At 39.5% G+C, this 20,052-nt stretch overlaps 1 protein-coding gene across 5 annotated transcripts in view; it reads left to right on the forward strand.

Annotated features, from left to right (window-relative positions):
* The window catches only part of APP (amyloid beta precursor protein), a 494,720-nt gene that overhangs the window by 397,895 nt on the left and 76,773 nt on the right, over positions 1–20,052 (forward strand). For all 5 annotated transcript variants that reach the window (XM_019524043.1, XM_019524047.1, XM_019524048.1 and 2 more), the window contains 3 exons: positions 3,110–3,184; positions 4,458–4,616; positions 19,282–19,410. In XM_019524043.1, the coding sequence (XP_019379588.1) occupies positions 3,110–3,184; positions 4,458–4,616; positions 19,282–19,410 (363 nt within the window). The remainder of the gene's footprint in view (positions 1–3,109; positions 3,185–4,457; positions 4,617–19,281; positions 19,411–20,052) is intronic.

Raw genomic sequence — 20,052 nt, forward strand, 5'->3', positions numbered from 1 at the left:
CCCCCCCCCCCCCCCCCCCCCCCAAGTAAATTATATGGGTTTCAATATAATGGGATTTTTGTGATTATCATTTGTCTTAATAATGAATGGCATTTTTGTTACTCCCTCTTCCCTCTTACCCCTCCTGCCAGAGGAGTATGTCTCATGCAGCATGTCCTGAATTCTGAGGACTATTTGACTTTGAAATGGCTTGCCTCCTAAATCTCAACCTAAAAGTTGTCATTTTCTCTGCATGAAACAGCCAAGTCTTTGAAGTGCCATAAATCTGTGTGGCCTTGATAGCTTTGTGCTTTCAATGAAGGAGAATAGCTTTATAAGCACATACAGGACAACTTCATGGTCCTGAGGCAGCCTTTTTTCTGCAAATGCATACCTTCAGAATTATTTTTCTTGTTGTCATGTTTTCCCACAGATGCTGAGGCTTTTTTTTTTTGTTGTTGTTGAACAGTCATAATTTCTCTAAACCTGTGACCTTCTAAAAAAGATAGGAGTTTTGTCTGGCTGGTAGTGTTAATGCATACGCATAGCTGCAGGTGTAACAGCTGAAGTTTTTTTGTGATCGGTCTGTGTAAAGAGAGGCTTTTGTCACTGCAGATTTTCCTGGTTGTAATAATACAGTCCTCAAAATACAAGTTGTGCAAATATTACATTGAATGTTACTTCTAAAGATAGCTAGGCTATTCTACTTTTTCACAAACCATTCATTCTTAGTGCACTAGGGTTGAACTTTGGATACCAGAATTTACATCTCCTCACTCCAGCTGTGTGAGCTGTCATTTTATCATCCTGCCTCCTATACCCTAAAAGGTTTAGAGAAATGATAGCAGACTGCGAAACCCAGTTTAGCCAAATATGTCCTTATCTCATTGCTTTTAATGCTTGTTTTCATCATATAGATTAGCGAAGTGCCTTTGCTTTTAAATTTCAAGGTTAGTTTGGAGGGCAAAGAACTATTTTTTTCTAAAACTACTGACTACGTTCAGTGTCAAAAAGAGTATGTAATGTGTCAAAGGTCTGATTTAAAAGGAGGAAAAATCAGTTAAAAGTTGCTAATCTATGCCAATGTTCAAGCCTTAACACATACCATTGTATTTTATGTCTTGAACTGACTTTAATTAATGCTGTAGTTCCCATGTCCTTACTGACTTTTATAGCCTGCAATACTGATGATATTTCAGTCCTCAAAACAGAACCTTCCTGAATGATACAAGTTTTGAAGACCACCAAAATTTTTCACTTCTGACACAAGTTCACAATTAAGACATGAGTGTCTAATGTGTATTATACCACCCTGGACACTAATAATTGTACATCAAAGTGCCCTACATAATCATGGTTCCAAAGTCTCTCCAATGTTGCTTTGATGGAGAGAGATAGTAAGATGTCACACATAATAACTGCTGATGGGCAGTGTGTAATTTGTATCTCTGTGTTTCATTTCAATCTTCAGCTACTTATTACAAACCTTTCCATGTGAAATTTCATATTTTCATTTTACATCTTGTAACAAACTATAATAGGATTGTTATTTCCCAATGAAAAGTGTCTGTATATTGGAGGGGCATATAATTAACTTGCAACAGGTATGTGTTCTATACACGTCTTAGGACTTCTTTTGCCAAATGATAGATCCTGGTCAAAATTGTCATAAAATAGATGATGATTTACCAGATATATAATTGCAGGCCTCTGCTTCTAGTCATCATTCAGATACACAGATCTACTATTCCTAATCAGTAACAATTAAAATAATATAACAAGCCCAGAAAAGGCAGCACAAAACTTGCCTTACTTTGTAGCTGATCAGAAACACCCCATAATCAACAAATAGCCTCATTTAAAATATGTTGGTTCACCTTCAATAGGAGAAAAATGGATTGCTTTCTCTGGTTAATGTTGCCTTTCTACCTTAATGAGGCATTATTGTAAAATTTAAGTTCCTCCTTAAAGTGGATCATAAAACCATATTTAGTTCATTTTGTTCTTTTCTGTGTGGCTTGTGTAGCTCTGCACTCTGCCCTGCCCCTTTTCTCTGTTTTGTATAAGACCCAGGTCTACTAAAGGATTTAGATGCCTTTAAGTTTCAACTCTGTAAAAGCAAGAGACAAGGATGTTTGGGAGTGATGTCTTTTATTGGCACATTGTATAGTTGGAAGGGACACCAACAAGCTTTCAGGTATCGCAGTACTCTTCCTCAAGTCATAGTTTTTCTGGACCATCGCATCTACAATATCACCTCAACACTACTAGTTTGACAAATAAAAGCCACTGTTTTTTTCTGAAGGTGAAATCAGTGGAAGAAACTCTGTAAATACACAGAAAGTGCCATCTGAGAGGATTGCTGCCTAGAAACATAGCAGGAAAGTTCATGAGCAAAGCCATGTTTTTATACAAGTATATACCATGATTTCCAGCAGCACATAATAGAACTCGTGATGAGACAAACCACGAGCCATTCCTTTCTTTGCTAGGGGAATGCTGCTTTTTCTTTCCCAGAGGACATGGTCAGAATAAGCCAACTTACAAGTTTTTCTATATCATTGTTGGGAGATTTCAAAGATAAGTAAGACCAATTCTTGGTGTCTATAGCACATCGATCAGAACCAACTAGTAAAAATTGTAGGTAGTTCCTGACCTGTTTTAGTCAAGGTTAGTTCACGTTCTTCACCAAAATCTAGAAATCTTTGTGATGCGAATGGATGTCATTTAGAATCAATAGAAATTGGTTCATTTTGACTGAGGACATATTTATACCTTTTTCTTATCCCTTTATAAGGAATAAATCAGTTTGGTAACCCATCTAATAGCTCCATTTTCTCTGCTGCTCCTGTATAATCAGTTTAACAGCTGCAGTTAATGCACTGCATTGCTTTGTAATGATGATGCAAGAACCTGAAAGGGTGTTCAGACTGGCTGGTACATTCCTTGCATTTAATTAATATAACTGTTTGCTAAATGTTTTAACTGGGGATTTTCCATAATGGGTTGAGAGGAATATAAAGAAAAGATTATCTCTTAATGATTGTATTTGGCCATTACTAGACTCCAGGATGAGAGAGTAACAGAGGAAAAACTAAAAAGTCATACTCCCAAATTTGTTTCTGTGCAGGTCATGAGGGAATGGGAAGAAGCAGAACGCCAAGCAAAGAACTTGCCAAAGGCTGATAAGAAGGCGGTTATCCAGGTTAAAAAAACACGCACACAGGGTTACATGCATGCCAGTTGGGATTGCAAATAAACAACAAAGGCTGCCAGCTGTGATAAAATTTTAAACTTTCTGTGTGGAGAATTAGTATTATTTTCTGCTCTTACAGTTGCTGTTTATTGCCAGATGCCAGTTACTCACAGTTGCTTTTATACTTAGCACCCAACCACCTAAATTATAATGGAGAACTTCACAATTCACTATGTTATGACTGTATATTTTTAGTGGGATCTTCGGTGGGAGCTGGGAACCTAGCTTCTATAAACCCTGCTCAAGCATGCCACTAGAAGCTTTAGGTTCCTCTCAAGAATCTATGTTCCAAGTAGACATAAGAAAACAGATATTTGGAGACAGTGGAAGTCACTGTCATCCAAAACAAATCTGCAGCCATCCTAGATGTGGTCAGTTATTGTAAGTGTCTGGACTATCCCAAGAGCTTCAAAGAACTATTCTCAGAGCTGAAATAGAGTGAATGGTGCAGATTTTTCACCAAAATTATTTGGAAAGCAAGAGAAGTACAACATTTGTTCTTATTCCTTCCCCTTGCCTCTAGCCCTATCCACGTTCCCAAAACAATTACAATGTGGGAGAGAGCTATCCCAGAGAGAGATACCCAAAAAGGAGAAGAGCCAGAGGCTCATTGAGGTCCACTGGAGCCACTTTAATTTATGTGTCTGGCATTCTCAAAGTTTTGGGAAGATTTTAGTAAAAAAACACAAAAATCCAGAAATACAATATTTCTTATTAAATTGTGCTGCTTCACTCTGTGTGAGTTTTGTCCACTCAACCTTTTCTTATTAGATTTTTTTTTCCAGTTTGTGGTGATCTTTTCCTTTGTGTTCAGTGTTTAAGAAACTCTTATTTTTAGCTTTGAAGTTGAGGTGGTTTTTCCCTCTTATTCATGAAGTTCATGAAGTGACTTTGGTATTTGGGAGGGCGTAAGGGTCAAATGGAGGATTTGTTTGCTGTCATGCTGAACTAGGCAAAAATATTTGATTGGTTCATAAAATACAGCCAGGTGTTTAAGCAATACTGGGCACCTGCAGCTCCCATGTAAGTCAGTGGGAAATTTGTAAATTCAGAATTGCCATATTTTCCAAGTCAGTAGCCTATTGGAAAATACAGATGGCTTCCATAAGTTTGAGAAGGATTTTAATTACATATAGGAAGGGTATTCACCCATTGTGCTGTTGATCAATAATGACTGTTCTCCCTCACACACATTCTCTTTGTTTAAACCTGCAATCAACAGCATTTCCAAGAGAAAGTGGAGTCACTGGAACAAGAAGCAGCAAATGAAAGACAGCAACTAGTGGAGACCCACATGGCCAGGGTAGAAGCCATGCTGAACGACCGTCGCCGTATCGCTCTGGAGAACTACATCACAGCTCTCCAGGCTGTCCCTCCTCGTGTAAGTAGAATACCACAAATTTTACCTTTTGTGTCAAGATCACTTTAGTAGGGTTGGAGTGTTGTTGTAACTAATGATCTGGGAAATGTGAAACAACCAAGGGTAATTTGGGGGATTATCTCTGATGCCACTAAAATCACTTTCAGCTTCCTAAAAAGAGGAAGACACTGGACATGGTCCTCCTTCCTATGGTCACAGGATAACGCTTTTGATTTTAGCATGCGAGAGTAAACATTTTCAAGCTGTTTTCTGTAAACTTAAGGGTTTCTGCGCCCATATTTGCAAAGGGAACTTGATCAGCAGAGTGATGTGAGCCCCCAAATCCAACCAAAGTAATATTCAAATGCAGTAGTATAAGACTGATGTGAAAACAGTGAGGTCAAGAGATGTTTTCTATCTCAATTTTTAAATCTAGTTTATTTAACCGGTAAACTGGTAGAGCAACAATCCATTGTCAGACACTACTTTCAGTGACAGATTAAAATCTTGAAACATATATCTCTGCTAAATATGGTTGTTAGTTGCAATATAAATACTGACTTCAGGATAGGTGTTGAATGGAATTGTTAATGAAGCCAGATTTGTGATGTTTATATTTAATCCAAGAGTAGTTGGTCTCTGGCCCTCAAAAAAAGAGAGCCCACTTGAACATTGTTTAAAATGGTTTGTTATTTTATATTTCACTGTCTGAAAGACACTTATTTAATAAATAGTATTTAGGTTACTGCAGAGATTTTGTAGGTCAACGGTAAAAGTTGTAAGCCAGAAGACCCAGAACTAGAGCATCCATGATGACAATGCCAGCACATTTTCCTGTGTAGACAAGCACCCAGGTTCCATGACTTTAGAATGTAACAAAAGTGATCAAGTTGGTATATATAGCAAAAAGTCCATCCAAAGGATTTGTGTGCCAGTACCAAAAAAAAGCCAATCAAAAATACATTTTTTGAGAATTGTGAAATAAGGTTTTATGGTTGAAAGTCTTCACCACTCTCTCTTATGTGTCTGGATCTTGGAGACTATAAGGTTCAGTAAGTTTTGCCCTACCTGTGAACACATCTTGTCATAATCAAGTACCAAAATAAGTTGGTTCCTATTTTAAAAAAAAATCCTGGGAGGGAGCAGAATCACCCCATACAAGGAAAGCAGTTTTTGAGCTGCATTGTGTGAGAATGAGTTTCTACTTAGCCACAGTAGTAGGGAAGATTTAAAAGGTGAGCTACCATGTCCCAAGAGTACATAGTATTGGTTTTGAGTTGGAAACAAAATACCCTGACAAGCTTTCAGATCACTGATTAATTTACATTATAAGTAGAACAATAATGCTTTTCAAATAAGGAAAGTAAGGAAGACTGGGTTGAGAGTGGAAAAACAAATGTTTGAAAACCAGAGTTGGGAAACTATTAGTTTGAAAACCTAACCATTAAAAATACTCCATCATCAGCTTCGGTTTGCCAACTTCCTTCACCCCTATCAAAAACCTCTTGCTCTCAGTTATCTTTCCCTTATAGTAATAGACCCACATTAAGCGACCCTCAAAAAAAAACCCGCGTAACTTTCCGGTCCCATGTCTACAAGCTGTCTCAAGTTCAAAAATAATTTGAGTCTTTCTAATGAAAGAAGCCTTTATAGAGGAGCATTTCTTGTGAAGGGTTTTCTACAGTGCTGTTCATAACGAGGGTTGATGTGGAAAAGGTTGATCCATTGTCTGTGCTGTGGACCCTGACATCTCTAAATCTGGGATGAAAAAACACTGTAGTCTGTGGTATAGTGTTGGATACCTTGTATGCAGCCTATGTTGAGGATAAGATATGACTTGTGGTCATGCCATACTATAAGGGTCATGACAGATCTAGCCTCCAGGATCTAATTATTGAATAGATTAGCAAATTATAGATAAATACATAGTTCCCTTCAGGATAGTAGCATCTACAAATTGTAGTTGAAAATTGAGACTGGTAATTGGAATATATCAAACCAAATCTAACCCAGGATTTGCTCCCAATTTTTTTTGTACCTTTTTCAGCAACTCACTCAATGTTAGTGAACTCTATTTTTCCTTATCTGTGTAATATAGATATTTTGCTTTCATTTGAAAGATGAAATTAAATGTTTAAATCATTTTGAGATCCTCCAGTAAAAGATGAATTGTAAACACAGAATGCCAAGGAGCAAAAATTGTGATCTAAATTTTGGGAGAAAACCATTTGAGTTCTTCATATGTCACATCACAAAGAACCAAACAAATTGAATTAGTTTTAAGTAGGAAAATATCACGACTGACAACCTCTGTCATTCTTCAGGTTAAATGATGTAAACTGACATGTCATTCCGAAAAATGGGCTTTTAATGGCATCTTAAAGAGACCTGGAACAATACACAGCAAGAATCCTGTACATACAAAAGTTGATCTTTTATAAAGAGAGCTGTCTTTGCAATGTGGAGCTATAATTACCTGCATGAGGTGTATTACCAAACAGAGTACCATTATAATTAAATGGAATCTGTGGAGGATGAACAGCATCTTGGATGTTTTAAACAGTTCACCACCAAGTCTTGTTAATAGAAATATCCCGTCCTCTACTTTTTCCCTGTTTTTTGTTGCATTCTATTATTAAAGACAATAAAATGGCGTGGGGAGAATGAGCTCTGAATGCAGTGGTAAGGCCTATTCCATGTTGTTGCTGAACAGTAGTAGAGAGCTTGAGGGGGTAGCGGGTGGTGGGTGAACAGTCTTGCAGGTGAATCTGAGCATATGGCTATTTAGATGCTAGTCAGACCTATGAATGGGAATACCATCAGAATCCAAGTACTGATGATTTTCCATCTGCTTCTCCTCTATCCACTCCTAAGGAAAAATGTAGATGGGAGATAACTGAGTGAGAGCCATTCAAGTCTCTAACTTCAGCTCCATCTCTTCCCCCTATTGGACAGCTAGCTAGAATGACATCGGAGTGGGGGAATCCTGGGGGCTGTGTGCCTAGCAAATTCAAAGGAATATTGGGGTGTTTCCAATATCTGTAAAGGAGTTGCAGTGTCTCAGGGTGCTGCTAAATAATCCTTCTTAGAGGAAAATTATCCTAGTGCTCATAAAAGCTTCTGCAGAGCAAGTTCCCTTTCACTGAGTCCTTCAAATGAGATTAAACCCTATGCTGAACTGTTAGTATATGTTTATTATACATAAAACTTTATACATAAAACTGAACATTTCCAGTAGCCTAATAAGTTTGTTTGACAACTGATTTCTGGTTTCAAGAGTGAAGCTGTGAGGAAGCCTTTGGCATTATATTGTAAAGTACATGGCATTATGTTTTGCAGTCCCACCGTGGAAGCACATGAACACCTGCTTCATACCAGCCAAAAGTTGACCTCATTGCACAGGCCTATTTTTAAAGATATTGGAAATGCATTGTTCCTTATGGAACAAGTGAGTTAGTAGGCTGTGGCTCAGTAAGCCTGAGTTCAGTTCCTGCCCTTCCCATAGTCTTCCAATGTAACCATGTTTCCTGTGCCTCAGCACTCCTTACGTAAAATGAGGACACTGATGGTCTCCTACTTCAGAGGAATGTTTGGCTCCTGTGATGATGAAAGCCAGAAACGTTCATGGATATGCAGAGGAGCAAAATCTGATTTAGACCAGAAGAAAGAGAGGTTAAGGAAGAACGCAATCAAAAATTAAATTTAACAGTGAGCTGCAAACTAAGAGATTGTACAATAGGAGAGAACACCTTTAGGCACTCTCCTGTCAGTGATTCTGTTAAATCTTTTCCATGAATGCATGCAAATATCCTGACACATACATTCATGCTGACCTCTTTCTTTGACATGGGCACCCCCACCTGGCTTTGGCAACTTGGGACCATCTCTGCTAAAAAAAAACTGGGCTTCTGTTACGATTTGATCATGTGCAGGACAAAACTAATGCAATGTTTTTCTTAAGCACAGAGGTAGTTAGCTAAGTTAGTCTGGGCAGAAGGCTAGGCAGGGTGGCACCTTACAGATGAACTAGTTCAAAGAGGCATGAGCTTTTGTAGGCAACAGTCTTACTTTGTCAGATGCCCAATCCCAGCCATGAAGGAGCTCTTTGTGGTAACACAGCAGCTAGATAACCAGGGAAAGTACAAAATAGTCACATAGCTTGAAGTGTATCCTTTTTTTTAAAAAGGAACAAAACTAGGTAGAAAACTGAAAGGAGGGTGCCACTGGTGGCAACATCATGCAGGCTGTGCAAAACCTCAAAGCTTATCATCATCTCAGATTCCTTATACAGCAGAGATGTTCCAGAATTTCTGCCTTTGAAAATGGAATAAGGTGGTTCAGTCTCCAGTGTAAAAATGTTTCCCCAGTTTGTACTGCTCAGTGATCTTAATGCTAAAAAGTATAATGGCAGATTTGTATAGAACTTAAACCCAAGTCACTAATTTTCTTCATTTTGCAAATAAAATAGTATCTTATGTAATAACTATGCAACTCATTTCAAGTATTTGCTTAAATTTTACTTTTGACATGCAAGTGGGATATATTTAGGCCTGGCAGGATTTGATTTTTATTGGTAAACATTGATCAATGTTGATTTCCCCTCATACAGACCAAAGGAAAAATATTTCCATTGCTAAAAAAGAAATTTATAGAAAGGGAATGTGAGAAAAGTGGTGGCTGATGGAGTGTGTGATGGCAGGGGGAGCAATCCTACAGAGTCATTCTGACTGTAGTTTGGACTGCAACTCCCAGAAACCCCAGGGGACTGGGAGCAAAAGAAGAGAAAGGGACAAACTGAACAAGGGAGCCATGGGCAAGTGGAGCCAGGACAGATGGCAGTTCTGCCACTCAAATAGCAGCAGTCCTACAGTAATTATGTTTGTCCCGGTATGCGGTTAAACTGCACTGTAATAATAGTATATTGTCATTAATAAATTGTCTGCCCTCCATAGCCCTAATTTTATGCAATCCTGAAAATTTGAGTCAATAAAAACCAAAATAAATGCTTAAAAATAAACATTTATCCTTCAAAATTATTAAAAAATAAAAATTGAAATCTGCCAAGCCTAGACGTATTGAATTCCTCCCCCCAAGTTGATCTTCATGATTACGTTCTGCCTTTGGTGGTGAAAAGAAAATCTAGGTTCATACTGATACAACAGTGGCATGCAGTCATGTAATTGCAACGTTGAAAAACCTTTTATATGTATTAAAAGGAACTCCATTTTTTTCCTAGACCAGTGGTGCTCAACCTTTTGAGACTCAAGGCTTCTCTCAGTAATCTCAAGGGACCCCTTGCCAGCTCTTAACTTTTAATTTGTTTCTTGACTACAGAAAAATAAGAGACCAGAGATCTCAGAAAGACCATAGCAAGCCAGAATTTTCAACAATTTAAATCTCTATGTTTATTATCTTGTTTGCACACCTAACAATACTAATGTTATGTGCCACCTCTTGAGGCCGTAGAAAGGATCTCAACAGCAACGTGGTTGAAAATCATTGTACTAAAATATGTTTGAACATGTTGTTATACTAGTGATGAACCTAGTTTGCTAGAAAGGACTTGTACCAGCAAATTGGAAGACAGCCAAGTCTAGATGTGTCAAGTTTTATAAAACACTGGCAGGTTCAATTTAATCCAAAACTCTTTTTTTAACATGGAACACTTTTTTTTTCTTAAAGAAAAAAAAAAGACTGACCCATCTTAATTTCAAAAAAGAAAGAGGAGAATCAGCCCTTGGTTTTTATTTGATTATTATTTGAGTTCTATAAAATAAAAACAAAAATTGGTTTAAATCTTGGTTCCATTTTTGGTTCCAAAAGTTGGCCTTTTTTTTTTTTGTCTCATGGGTATCTTAATTTGTTTTAGTAAACCAGAAAACATAACAGTGGGAGGCCTTAGTAAAGTCTTGTAAAAGGTGGCCACATCCTAGGCTTCAGATGTATTGGCATGATATGCCAGCATTTTAGTTTCTCTTAAACTGTATTTGAGGCAGTGCTTTCTGAATGCTCCCATGATGAACCTTTTTCTGCGCCAAACCAGTTCCATTAACTTACAGTTATTTGAAAATGTTTACAGAGTTAATCATCCAAATAGACTAATAAAAAAGTAATGGCTGAACTAGAATTAATGATTGATTTTGCTGCAAAGGAGGAATTGCATACTAAGTTACAGTTTAGTTTCTTTCCAAGTGAGAATCTTTTTTTAAATCAGAAGGACAACACCACTTGTAAGTTTCCCTAGAAGTTATTTTTAAAACGTGAAAGTTTCTTAAGTGAGCTTTTTGGTTGCACTGCCCAGTACTCTGGACAGAATAAGAGTAAAGTTGTTGTCTATACTAATACAGACAACCTTGGGTGTTTTCATTTTCTGTAGTTCCGATGAAATTATTGTTTCAAAAAGCATCATACGTATGAATCCCTGAGACTGAAATAGAGGCTCAGAAGACTAGGAAGGCACTTGTGGTAAATTCCTTGCCTGCTTATAGTTGTTTTTTGGAAAAGGGAAATACAAGAGTTCTCAAGGGTTAATTTGGTGAGTGTAATTAAAAGCAGGTTGCCATTGCCACCATTGAATACTTTCTACAGGGCTCCATATAAAGGTACCCCCATTGTAATTGAAGTTGAAAGCTACTATTTAGAGAAAGTGGGTGTAAAAGGAACAGTAAACCTGACAATGTAGATTAATAAAGGCAAAAGGCATGGAACTTTCAACATTACCTGGCATAAAATCAAACTAAAGACTGCTTGTAATGGCACGGATTAAGACATGGAACCTTCTCCATTTAGGATATTATGTGAACACTTCCAGCAGGCAGCATTTCATGGCCTTCTCTTTAGTTTATAGTATGAGTGCTGTCTCCTAATATCTTCTATTTATAAAGCTGTTTCAGCCAGCAGGATCCGTAAGTGCTTTTCAGGCACTGTGCATAAAGATCACTTTTCCAGCTCTCAAAATGCCATCTTCTCTGGAATGGAAATTCAGTAGCTATTTCACATTAGGAGCATGTCAAAATTAACTTGGACAATTAAAACTACAGGAGCTTTATGCTGTCAGATTGTAATTACTTGGATTTGGAACTCCGCCAAAACATTAGGGTTGGTATTTCATTCTTGTTTAATAGTGTCAGGTGATCTTTGTATATCATTTTTAGTCACAAACCTTTATGTTGTCTCATCCCAAAGATGAGATACCCCTGTTCCAGGAGCACAGATTCAGTCCTATTATAACTCAGAGGAATAGGTGCCATCTACTGACTCTGTCAGCATATCCTGCTTCATTTTGATTTTCATTATGTTTCATTCAATTACAAAACTGTTAAGGGAATGGTAAGACTGCATGATTGAGCACTTAAGTCAAGACATTGTAGCAAAGGTTTTATTTTCAATGTTAATTCTGCCCTACTGTGTATGCGTTTTCATAGTCGGTAATGTATAGATTTTTTCAAATATAGGACAACTGTGTCTTTGGCACAAATGAAGTATCTTTTAAAGATAAGTATAAACAGTATCTATAAAAACTATGCAAAAAACCCCAATACTTGCCCAGAGTTACAGATTAAGCACTTAATGCCATACTAATAGTAAAAACTGGCTTGTCTGTGGTAAAGTCAGACCCAAGGTAGCTTTCTATTTAACTGTCTTACATGAATTGTAGCTAAGAAAGCCAGTACGATTGGAAAATAGTTTTGCTGTGGAAACATTCTGTTGGGAAAATGAATAGAATTTGGATGGAAAACTAAATAGAATTGTAGATCCTAACAGAATTGCGTTAAATCCCAAATTTAGCTTTAAAAGAGAATTTATCAGGCAGAATCAGTCAGTAAACATCTATTCTAGTGTATTAATTACAGTATAGAGTAATTTCGAAGCTAAGCTATTAGATAGTTGTAGAAAAAGTGTATTTTGTATTACTGAAAGTATTGCATATGTTCATGTAATCAGGCTTTGTAATAACATAAGGGGACTAAAATTAAGTTTGTTTTTAAAAAGGCAGATGCTTGCAAACTGTTAGGAGTTTAACAATATTGCTTGAAATGAGTTGCACAGAGGATAGGCTATTGGGAAGAGTACAAATAAAGTCAAAAGTGTCAAAACTGCTTGAAAAACAGATTACCACAGCCTTCCATAGAAATCATAACTGTGTGAGCCTGCATGTAACATGTACCCACATTAGTCCAATTTACATTTAGATAAATAAGGAGAGTATGCTCCTGTTACTGGGAAATTAACCTCTTTGCCAACTAATCAGGATTCTCTACTATTCTGGAATCTGCATTACAGTATTGTGTTAGTATAATAAGATGCTTCAGGATGTGGAGAAATCCTGGATGCAGTGCGAAAGCAGATAATTTATCATTCCTGCTATTGGATAATTTAGGGGAGCCAGAGTCAGTCATGGCAAAAAATAAAAGTACATGGATGAGGAAAATCACTTTAGGATTTTTTCCCTCTTAGTAGGGTAAATGAGACTAGTAAAAATATAAGCTGGTTTTGTCCCGTTTTCTCTCTTGAAAGCAATGGCAATTATTTTATAGGTCTCAGGCAGCCCCTGCTGGCTGTCTCCAGTAATTTCTGTTCTGTATTCAGTCATGTTGATTTTAGTTAGTTAATGCAGCTACAAGTATGTCATAAAAAAGAAAAAAATATAGTGTGCTTCAAAATTATGGAGCAGGGTTTCATGTTGGGAAATACCAACAGCAGGACTTGTTCAGTAGTTATCATCACTGCACATTAAACAGTAAATACGAGAAGTGCAGGGCTGACTTGAAGTCTAGCAACAGCAAAGTCTTCTCCTTCTGTAGAATCAGAGATGAGACCTTAGGGCGTTTTTACATGTGCAAGCGCCGTAGCACCAGGCGCTTTGAAAAGTACCCAGTGCTGCAACACTTGCAGTTGTATAAGTGGCAAAATACTCATCAGCGCTGAGAAAATGGCAATGGCACACTTTTGAACTAAAATGCCTCGGAGGTGCTTTAATTCAAAATCACACCACTTCCATTTTCTGCATGCTGATGCGTATTTTGCTGCTTATACAACTATACACAGCACAGTGTGCATCAGCTCATGTCCAGAGCGGACTCAATTAATCAAATCTGCCTAAAAGTGGCGGATCTCTGGTATGTCCCTGAAAGAAAAAGTATGTGTATAAATGCCTCTTGTGACTTAAGGTATCCAGGTTGTAGCCGTATTGGTCTAGAGGAAAAGGCAATCGGGGCTTGTAGTAGAGATGATATCTTTTATTAGATCAACAAGATTTTTGCAAAATAATTAATTTTTTTTTTTTTTTTTTTTGCAAAAATCTTGTTGGTATAGTAAAAGATATCATCTCTACTACAAGTCCTGATAGTCTTGTGACTTAAGCCATTAGAGAACAGCAATATGTACAATTAAAATGTTATCTGAAGGGCTTTCCCCCCAGAACCTGTAGTAATGCATGCCCCAGCATTACAATTAACATTACTGCCATGCAGTTTGGGCCTGCCCACCTGACACGTGTAACTCAATGAATTAAATGGAAGTTCTGCATGCAATAGGACTGCAGCATTTGGTCCTTGCTTGCTGGCTTTGCTTTTGTGGCATGTTGTGCATGATCACTTTAAATCTCCAAATCCCTCTTTAAAGCTTAACTCTGTTGTGATGTATATGAGATGCTGTCACGTGATAACAGGGAGCCAAAAAGTGAGTGATGAATAATGCTTACTTTGCCCAAATGTGCTTATTTCCCTGTCACCTTTTCTTCTTGTTTGCTGCATCCACCTCTTTCACCTAAATTATAAATTCTTTGCTATGGTAGCTGTCTCTGTGTGCTTTGTTAGCCCTCTAGGCGTTCCTGCAATGCATATAGTAGAGTCATAGTAATTAAATAGTCCAATGTAGAGCTAGCACTTCCCCTGTTTTTTCTGGGAGCCCCTTATCTGTCTGTGCCTAGCACAAACCATTATTCATCTGTGACACCTACCCTTTCCCCCTGTCATCCCTTATGCTTTTACTCATTCATAATCAAAATCAGAAGCCACCAATGTCCAGAGTAACAAAACTGTTACTAAGCACTCATTGCTCCATACTTAACATGATAGCTTTCTCTAATAATGCTTGTTTGATTGTTTGTTTAAATCTGAGACTGGCATCAGAGGAAGGTGAGGGAGCACTGACCTCTCTACAGTGATCATTTCTGGAATCACTTAAAAATTTGGAAAAGCAGGCTGTTGTATGCTCAATAGACAGTGCCTCATTTACTTTTGTGGAAAGTACCCAGTATATTATTCTATTAAATAAGTGAGGCTTGGTGCCAGTTATTTGCTCAAGGTCATGGACAGTGAGTTGGTGACAGTGATTGAATTAACCCAGGTCTGTGGACTCTCAATAACTACCAGACCTCAGGGAAACCTGAATAGTTTATTCTCTGCCTAAGGGAATGAATGTTGTGCCAGAGTTCAAGAAATGCTATTTTATACAATCCAGCTGTCCCAGGGATGGCCCTATTCAAAAGCTCCTGGCTAACTTCAAAAACCTTATAAATCAGTGTGAGACAATGGAATAGTGCAGAGGGTAAGAAGAAAATCTCCTCAGCTTTAAAGTGCTTTAGATTGCTGTTATCTAAACTTCATTGTGCTCTTTGAAGCAAGTAGACCATTGCAATCTGGGTCTTGACTTGGACAAATACCTGTAAGTGCAAATATGCAGGTTTGTGTGCTTATGTACAAGGAGTTTTCTCATGCTGTCTTTCAGTCCTGTAAGGCAAACCTTGCATTTAATAGTCCCTGGGTGTATCTACATGTGCCATTAAGGTGCCATGATAGATGCTGGCACAGTTGCACTCAGGACTGCAACAGTTTGAACCAGGGAGGAGTGGAGGTTCAGGGGTCAGCGCCAGGCTCCAGGTGCAGGAGGCTGGGAGGTGGAGGGGCTGGCTGGAACATGAGTGTGCTAAAAGTTTGGGGCTGGGTGGCAGGCAGCCCCCGTACTTTTGCACCCTCATGCCCCAGTCGACATCTAAACATGCACTTCGGCATAGTAACTGCTGTCCCTGACAGTAATATCTTACAGCTCAGTTAATTAACCTACTGCGCAGTAATACCAGTGTACGTGTACATGGTGATGCTTTACTGTGGAGCTAATTAGTCAACTGCATAGTAAAGCACATGTGTAGACACGTCCCCTTTCTGTGAAATCCTGTTCATCTCATTAAGTTTCAGGTGCATACATTAGAGAGATCTCTCTTAGCCAAGTTACTCCAGTCACTCATGACTTAGCATATCCATCTTCCCCCATTAGTAATAACTGTGGGGCATTCTCTTTTTTTTATCATACTAGAAGTATGTTGCCAGGTTGCGAAGCTGAGATCACCACCACTCATGCTCCTTGAGGCATATTTTCAAGATTATTGTCTTAGTCATAAACTACTAGCCAGCTATTAGAGGCACTATTTCTAATATAAATCTTCCTGGATCTGACCATCACATTGGACAAAAAATGTATTGAGGGAAAACAAGAAACGTGTCCTGTGGCATTAAGCATAATGCTAAATGGAAGTCTGTAGAAGAAAGAGAAATGATTGTATTTCTTTAATCTTTCCTAACCTACTATATTACAATACTATACTATTTCTTGGGGCAAAGAAGACCAATCTATCAACAAAAATAATCTGATTTCATTTCTTTTTTCAAATTGGATGTAGTTGTAAACCTCTCTGTGGTTATTTCATGTTTCTAGGCTCAGTTACTGTAGTTTGTTGCCAACCAACATTTCAGTTTGCATCATCATTACTGCAGCACTCAGAAGTTGGTTTACTACAGAGACTTAGTCTATAGCAAGAGTTTGCTAAGAGTTTCATGCTAAAATTCTGTGTCACTAATGAATTTTGGTCCTGAGGCCAGTCGAGCTTTGTACCCAACTCAGGAAACAGTTTTGCATCTTTTTATCTCCAGGCTAGAAACTTTCTTACTTTTTCTTTTCTTTTCCTTCTTTCTTTTCTAAACATCCCAAAGCCACTTTTATGCTTTTCATGTCTCAAGCTGAAGAGATTCTTAATGCTTTGAACGCTATACCCCTGCATTCTCTTCCTGAATAATTTTTGGTATAATGCACACTGTGTACTTCCCTATAAATTAGCCATTACACCTGAACCCATTCTTAACTCACTCTCCCCACATTTGTCTGGGACACTATATCAGGGTCACATCAAGCTTGCCTGGGTCAGTCATGTCTCCTATGTCTGCAGTGCCTTCATCAGTTGTTACAGAGCTCTACTTTGGAAGAAGAACCCAGCTTTGTCTGGTACATAGCAAGGCCATCTTCATCCTTCCCTGCTTTTCTCCTCCAAATGTCATGTTCAGTTTTCTTACTGTCTGGAATTTGAGCATGCATGATCTAGGAACCACACCTGAAGAATGTGCTGCCCTTGACAGTTTGTGTATTACCACCAGGCTTTCCTCTTACATGCTTCCTGAACCCTCAGAGCTACAGCATTGGTCCAGCACTACCACAATCAATGTTTGTTGCTGGTTTTTCAGGGGGGAAGAGATGGCAAGTCATAAAAACGAATTAAAATGGACATAACCCAGCCAAATGCTAAAGAAAACACTGCTGACTTGTCACTGTGTTATTGCTGAGGGCAGAATAGCATGAAGAAGTCCAAAGAGCCTCTCTCCAGTCTTCCTACTGCTCCCAGAAACTACCAGGCTAACTTCCCAGGGAGCAGCGTGCGCTCACTCTATCTTCAGTTAGAGGCAGCTCCATTCTCTTAGTTGTAGTTTTCAGCCATCTGGTTTAACACAAGATGTTTACTTTCTTGATGAGAGAGCCTTATTAATACTGAGAAGGAGCCTATACAATTTTTGGTACCCTCTACTACTAAACAAGGTCTCTAGAAATTGGCCAGAGTTTTCAATCATAAGCACCTGAATGTGTAGCTTGACTTCTCTGCTGACCCTTCCTCCAAGTGTTTAGCACCAAGTTGCTCTCATGGATTTTGGTAGGAGTGAATAAGTGATTAACATTTTTGAAAATCAGGCTTCCCACCCTGCCCCCTTGCTGCCAGTGCTTGGGCCAATGTCCACCATTGTTGTCCACAGTTAGCCAAGTAAAGCAAATTTAACACCCAGTTGGGGCAGTATGTATTATATGGTATGTTTGGATTAATGGGAGTGATTCATTCCAAAATTTTGAGGACAGCCTATTGATTTTGGTGAAAACTTGAACCCAGGTAATTACCCTGGTCCCCAGGCTGCTTGGTGCTGTAGGTATGGGAGCTGCTCTACTACATACTACGCATATGAAGACTTAAAATTCCGTGTATGGAAAATGTCAAGAATCCAATCTAGAGACGGTTCAAAGTCTTTGTAGAAAGAAGGGAGAGAAGAAGACCTGTAGGGAGATGGGACAAGATTGAAGAAGCAGTAACTTATATGGGAGTAGTTATACTGGAACGAAGGAGAGCCCAAGAGTTGAAACACAAAGACCTAGAAAGTAGCAAGGGGTTAAGGAGGAAGGAGGAGGGGAGAAGATGGGAAATTGAAGAACACACAAAGACTGTCATGGGAGATATGAGAGAGTGGTATATGGGAAGGACCATGAGAGTTGTACAGAGCACCTGGCATGAGGGAAGAGGTGAGAGAAATGGCAGGGAATCCCTGAAGTAGAAAGGCATGAGAAGTCTTGTGGCAAGTCATAGAAGTACACAAGGAAACTCTGGTGATCACAGTGCATTCAGCCTAGGAAGATGCACTTTGCTTCTCCTCACCAGGGTATACAAGATAGCCCCAGGGGCAGATACAGAGAAGTGGCTTGGTCACACAACCTTTCTGACCACGCAGCAGAAGGAGCAGCTGGGAACCTGTCCGCTGCTGCTGCTGGCCATGGGCTAAGTCTACCTCCCACACAGGCCAGCTGAATTGGCTCTAGAGCTCTCCTTGCCCTTAGGACAGTGGCAAGAACAGGTTGGGGAATAGGGAGCGTGGATATACCTCTGAGCAGGGAGGGCGAGTTGGGGGGATTCTTACCTACTTCAGGAACTTTAAAAAAGTCCCTGACTACTGCACCCATGATATGGTCTCCCCATCCTGGTTGTAGAGGATCCAGGAGGAGGGTGAAGTCACCCAGGGGTTGCATCCACCTTTGCAATGCCAATTACTGCTCCCACACCCCATTTCATAAAATCCTGGGTCCAGCTTTGATGCATATGTTATAACTAAGCCATTCCATTCGTGCCATTCAGAGTAATCATTTATTGTTAGTGCTAGCAGGGAAACACGTTTCTTGCTAACCCAGCTAAGTTAGACGCTACTAATGATGTTAGACGTTCAAACCCAGCCAAGTTAAACACTTAAAATGCTGTCCTCTAGCTGCCACATCTACCTGTAGCAACCACCCAGCGTTCCCTCTAAGCTGTGTGGAGTGCGTGGGCACACTTGCACGCTTATGCCATGCTGGCGGGCATGCCTGCATGGCCACACATGCCACATAGCTTAGAGGGAAAATTGCAAACACCCAGCTGCATAACCTACCGTACAGATCAAGTGGCAGATGTTTGTGGCAGTTGTTAGAAGCACCTGAAAGGTAGGTGTTGTAAGCAGTGACTGGTTATGTGCTTTCAGAAGAAACTTCTAATCAAAGGCATCCTGATGCTGAGTTATACAGAACTCCATGTTGAACTCATATTTTTTCTCCTGCATTTTCTCCATAGCCTCGCCATGTATTCAACATGCTGAAGAAATATGTACGGGCCGAGCAGAAAGACAGACAGCACACCCTCAAACACTTTGAACATGTCCGCATGGTGGATCCAAAAAAAGCTGCCCAAATCAGGTCTCAGGTAATCACTACCATGGGGGCTAACCATTCATGTTTCACAATAGTTTTCTGGAAAAAAAATTCAGCTAATTTAAGTTAACAGTTTCCCCCTCAGTACATGTGGACACTGTTGAGCAAATATGAAAAAATTGTAAAAATAGTCCACCATCTGAAGCAAGATTCTGTACAAGGAGGGTGTTAAAAAGTCTAACCAAGATTTCTGTATGCATTGCACAGGAAACTTCATAGCGTCCATAGATGTTGTTACTATGCCTGAATCTGACACATGCTTTAGGGGCTCTGTCCCCCCAGCCTCATTAAGAAAGGGCCGGCTAGGTCCAGGGCTGCGCCAAGCTCTTTCCAGCAAGGCAAGCCTGCACTGCAGCCACAAATTTGCCATAGCCCCTTCCCAGTGCAGCCCCACTCTGCCAGGAACAGCTTGGCACAGCCCTGGACCTAGCCGGCCCTGCACAGGTCCAGTGGCATGTGCACCCGCGCTCTCCCGAACAAGTGCTGGATGAGCCACAGGTCCAGTGGCTCCCAGCCAAGCGGCATGCAATGGCAAGAGCTACTTCACCCCTCCCCACGACCCCTGGATGAGCCACGCGTCCGTGCTGTGCCTGCCTTGCCCCGTCCCAGCAGGGGAGCGCTTGACCCAGCCCCT

The sequence above is a fragment of the Gavialis gangeticus genome, unplaced genomic scaffold (assembly GCF_001723915.1).
Source record: "Gavialis gangeticus isolate Ggan-Ray unplaced genomic scaffold, GavGan_comp1, whole genome shotgun sequence".
Taxonomy (NCBI): Eukaryota; Metazoa; Chordata; order Crocodylia; family Gavialidae; genus Gavialis; species Gavialis gangeticus.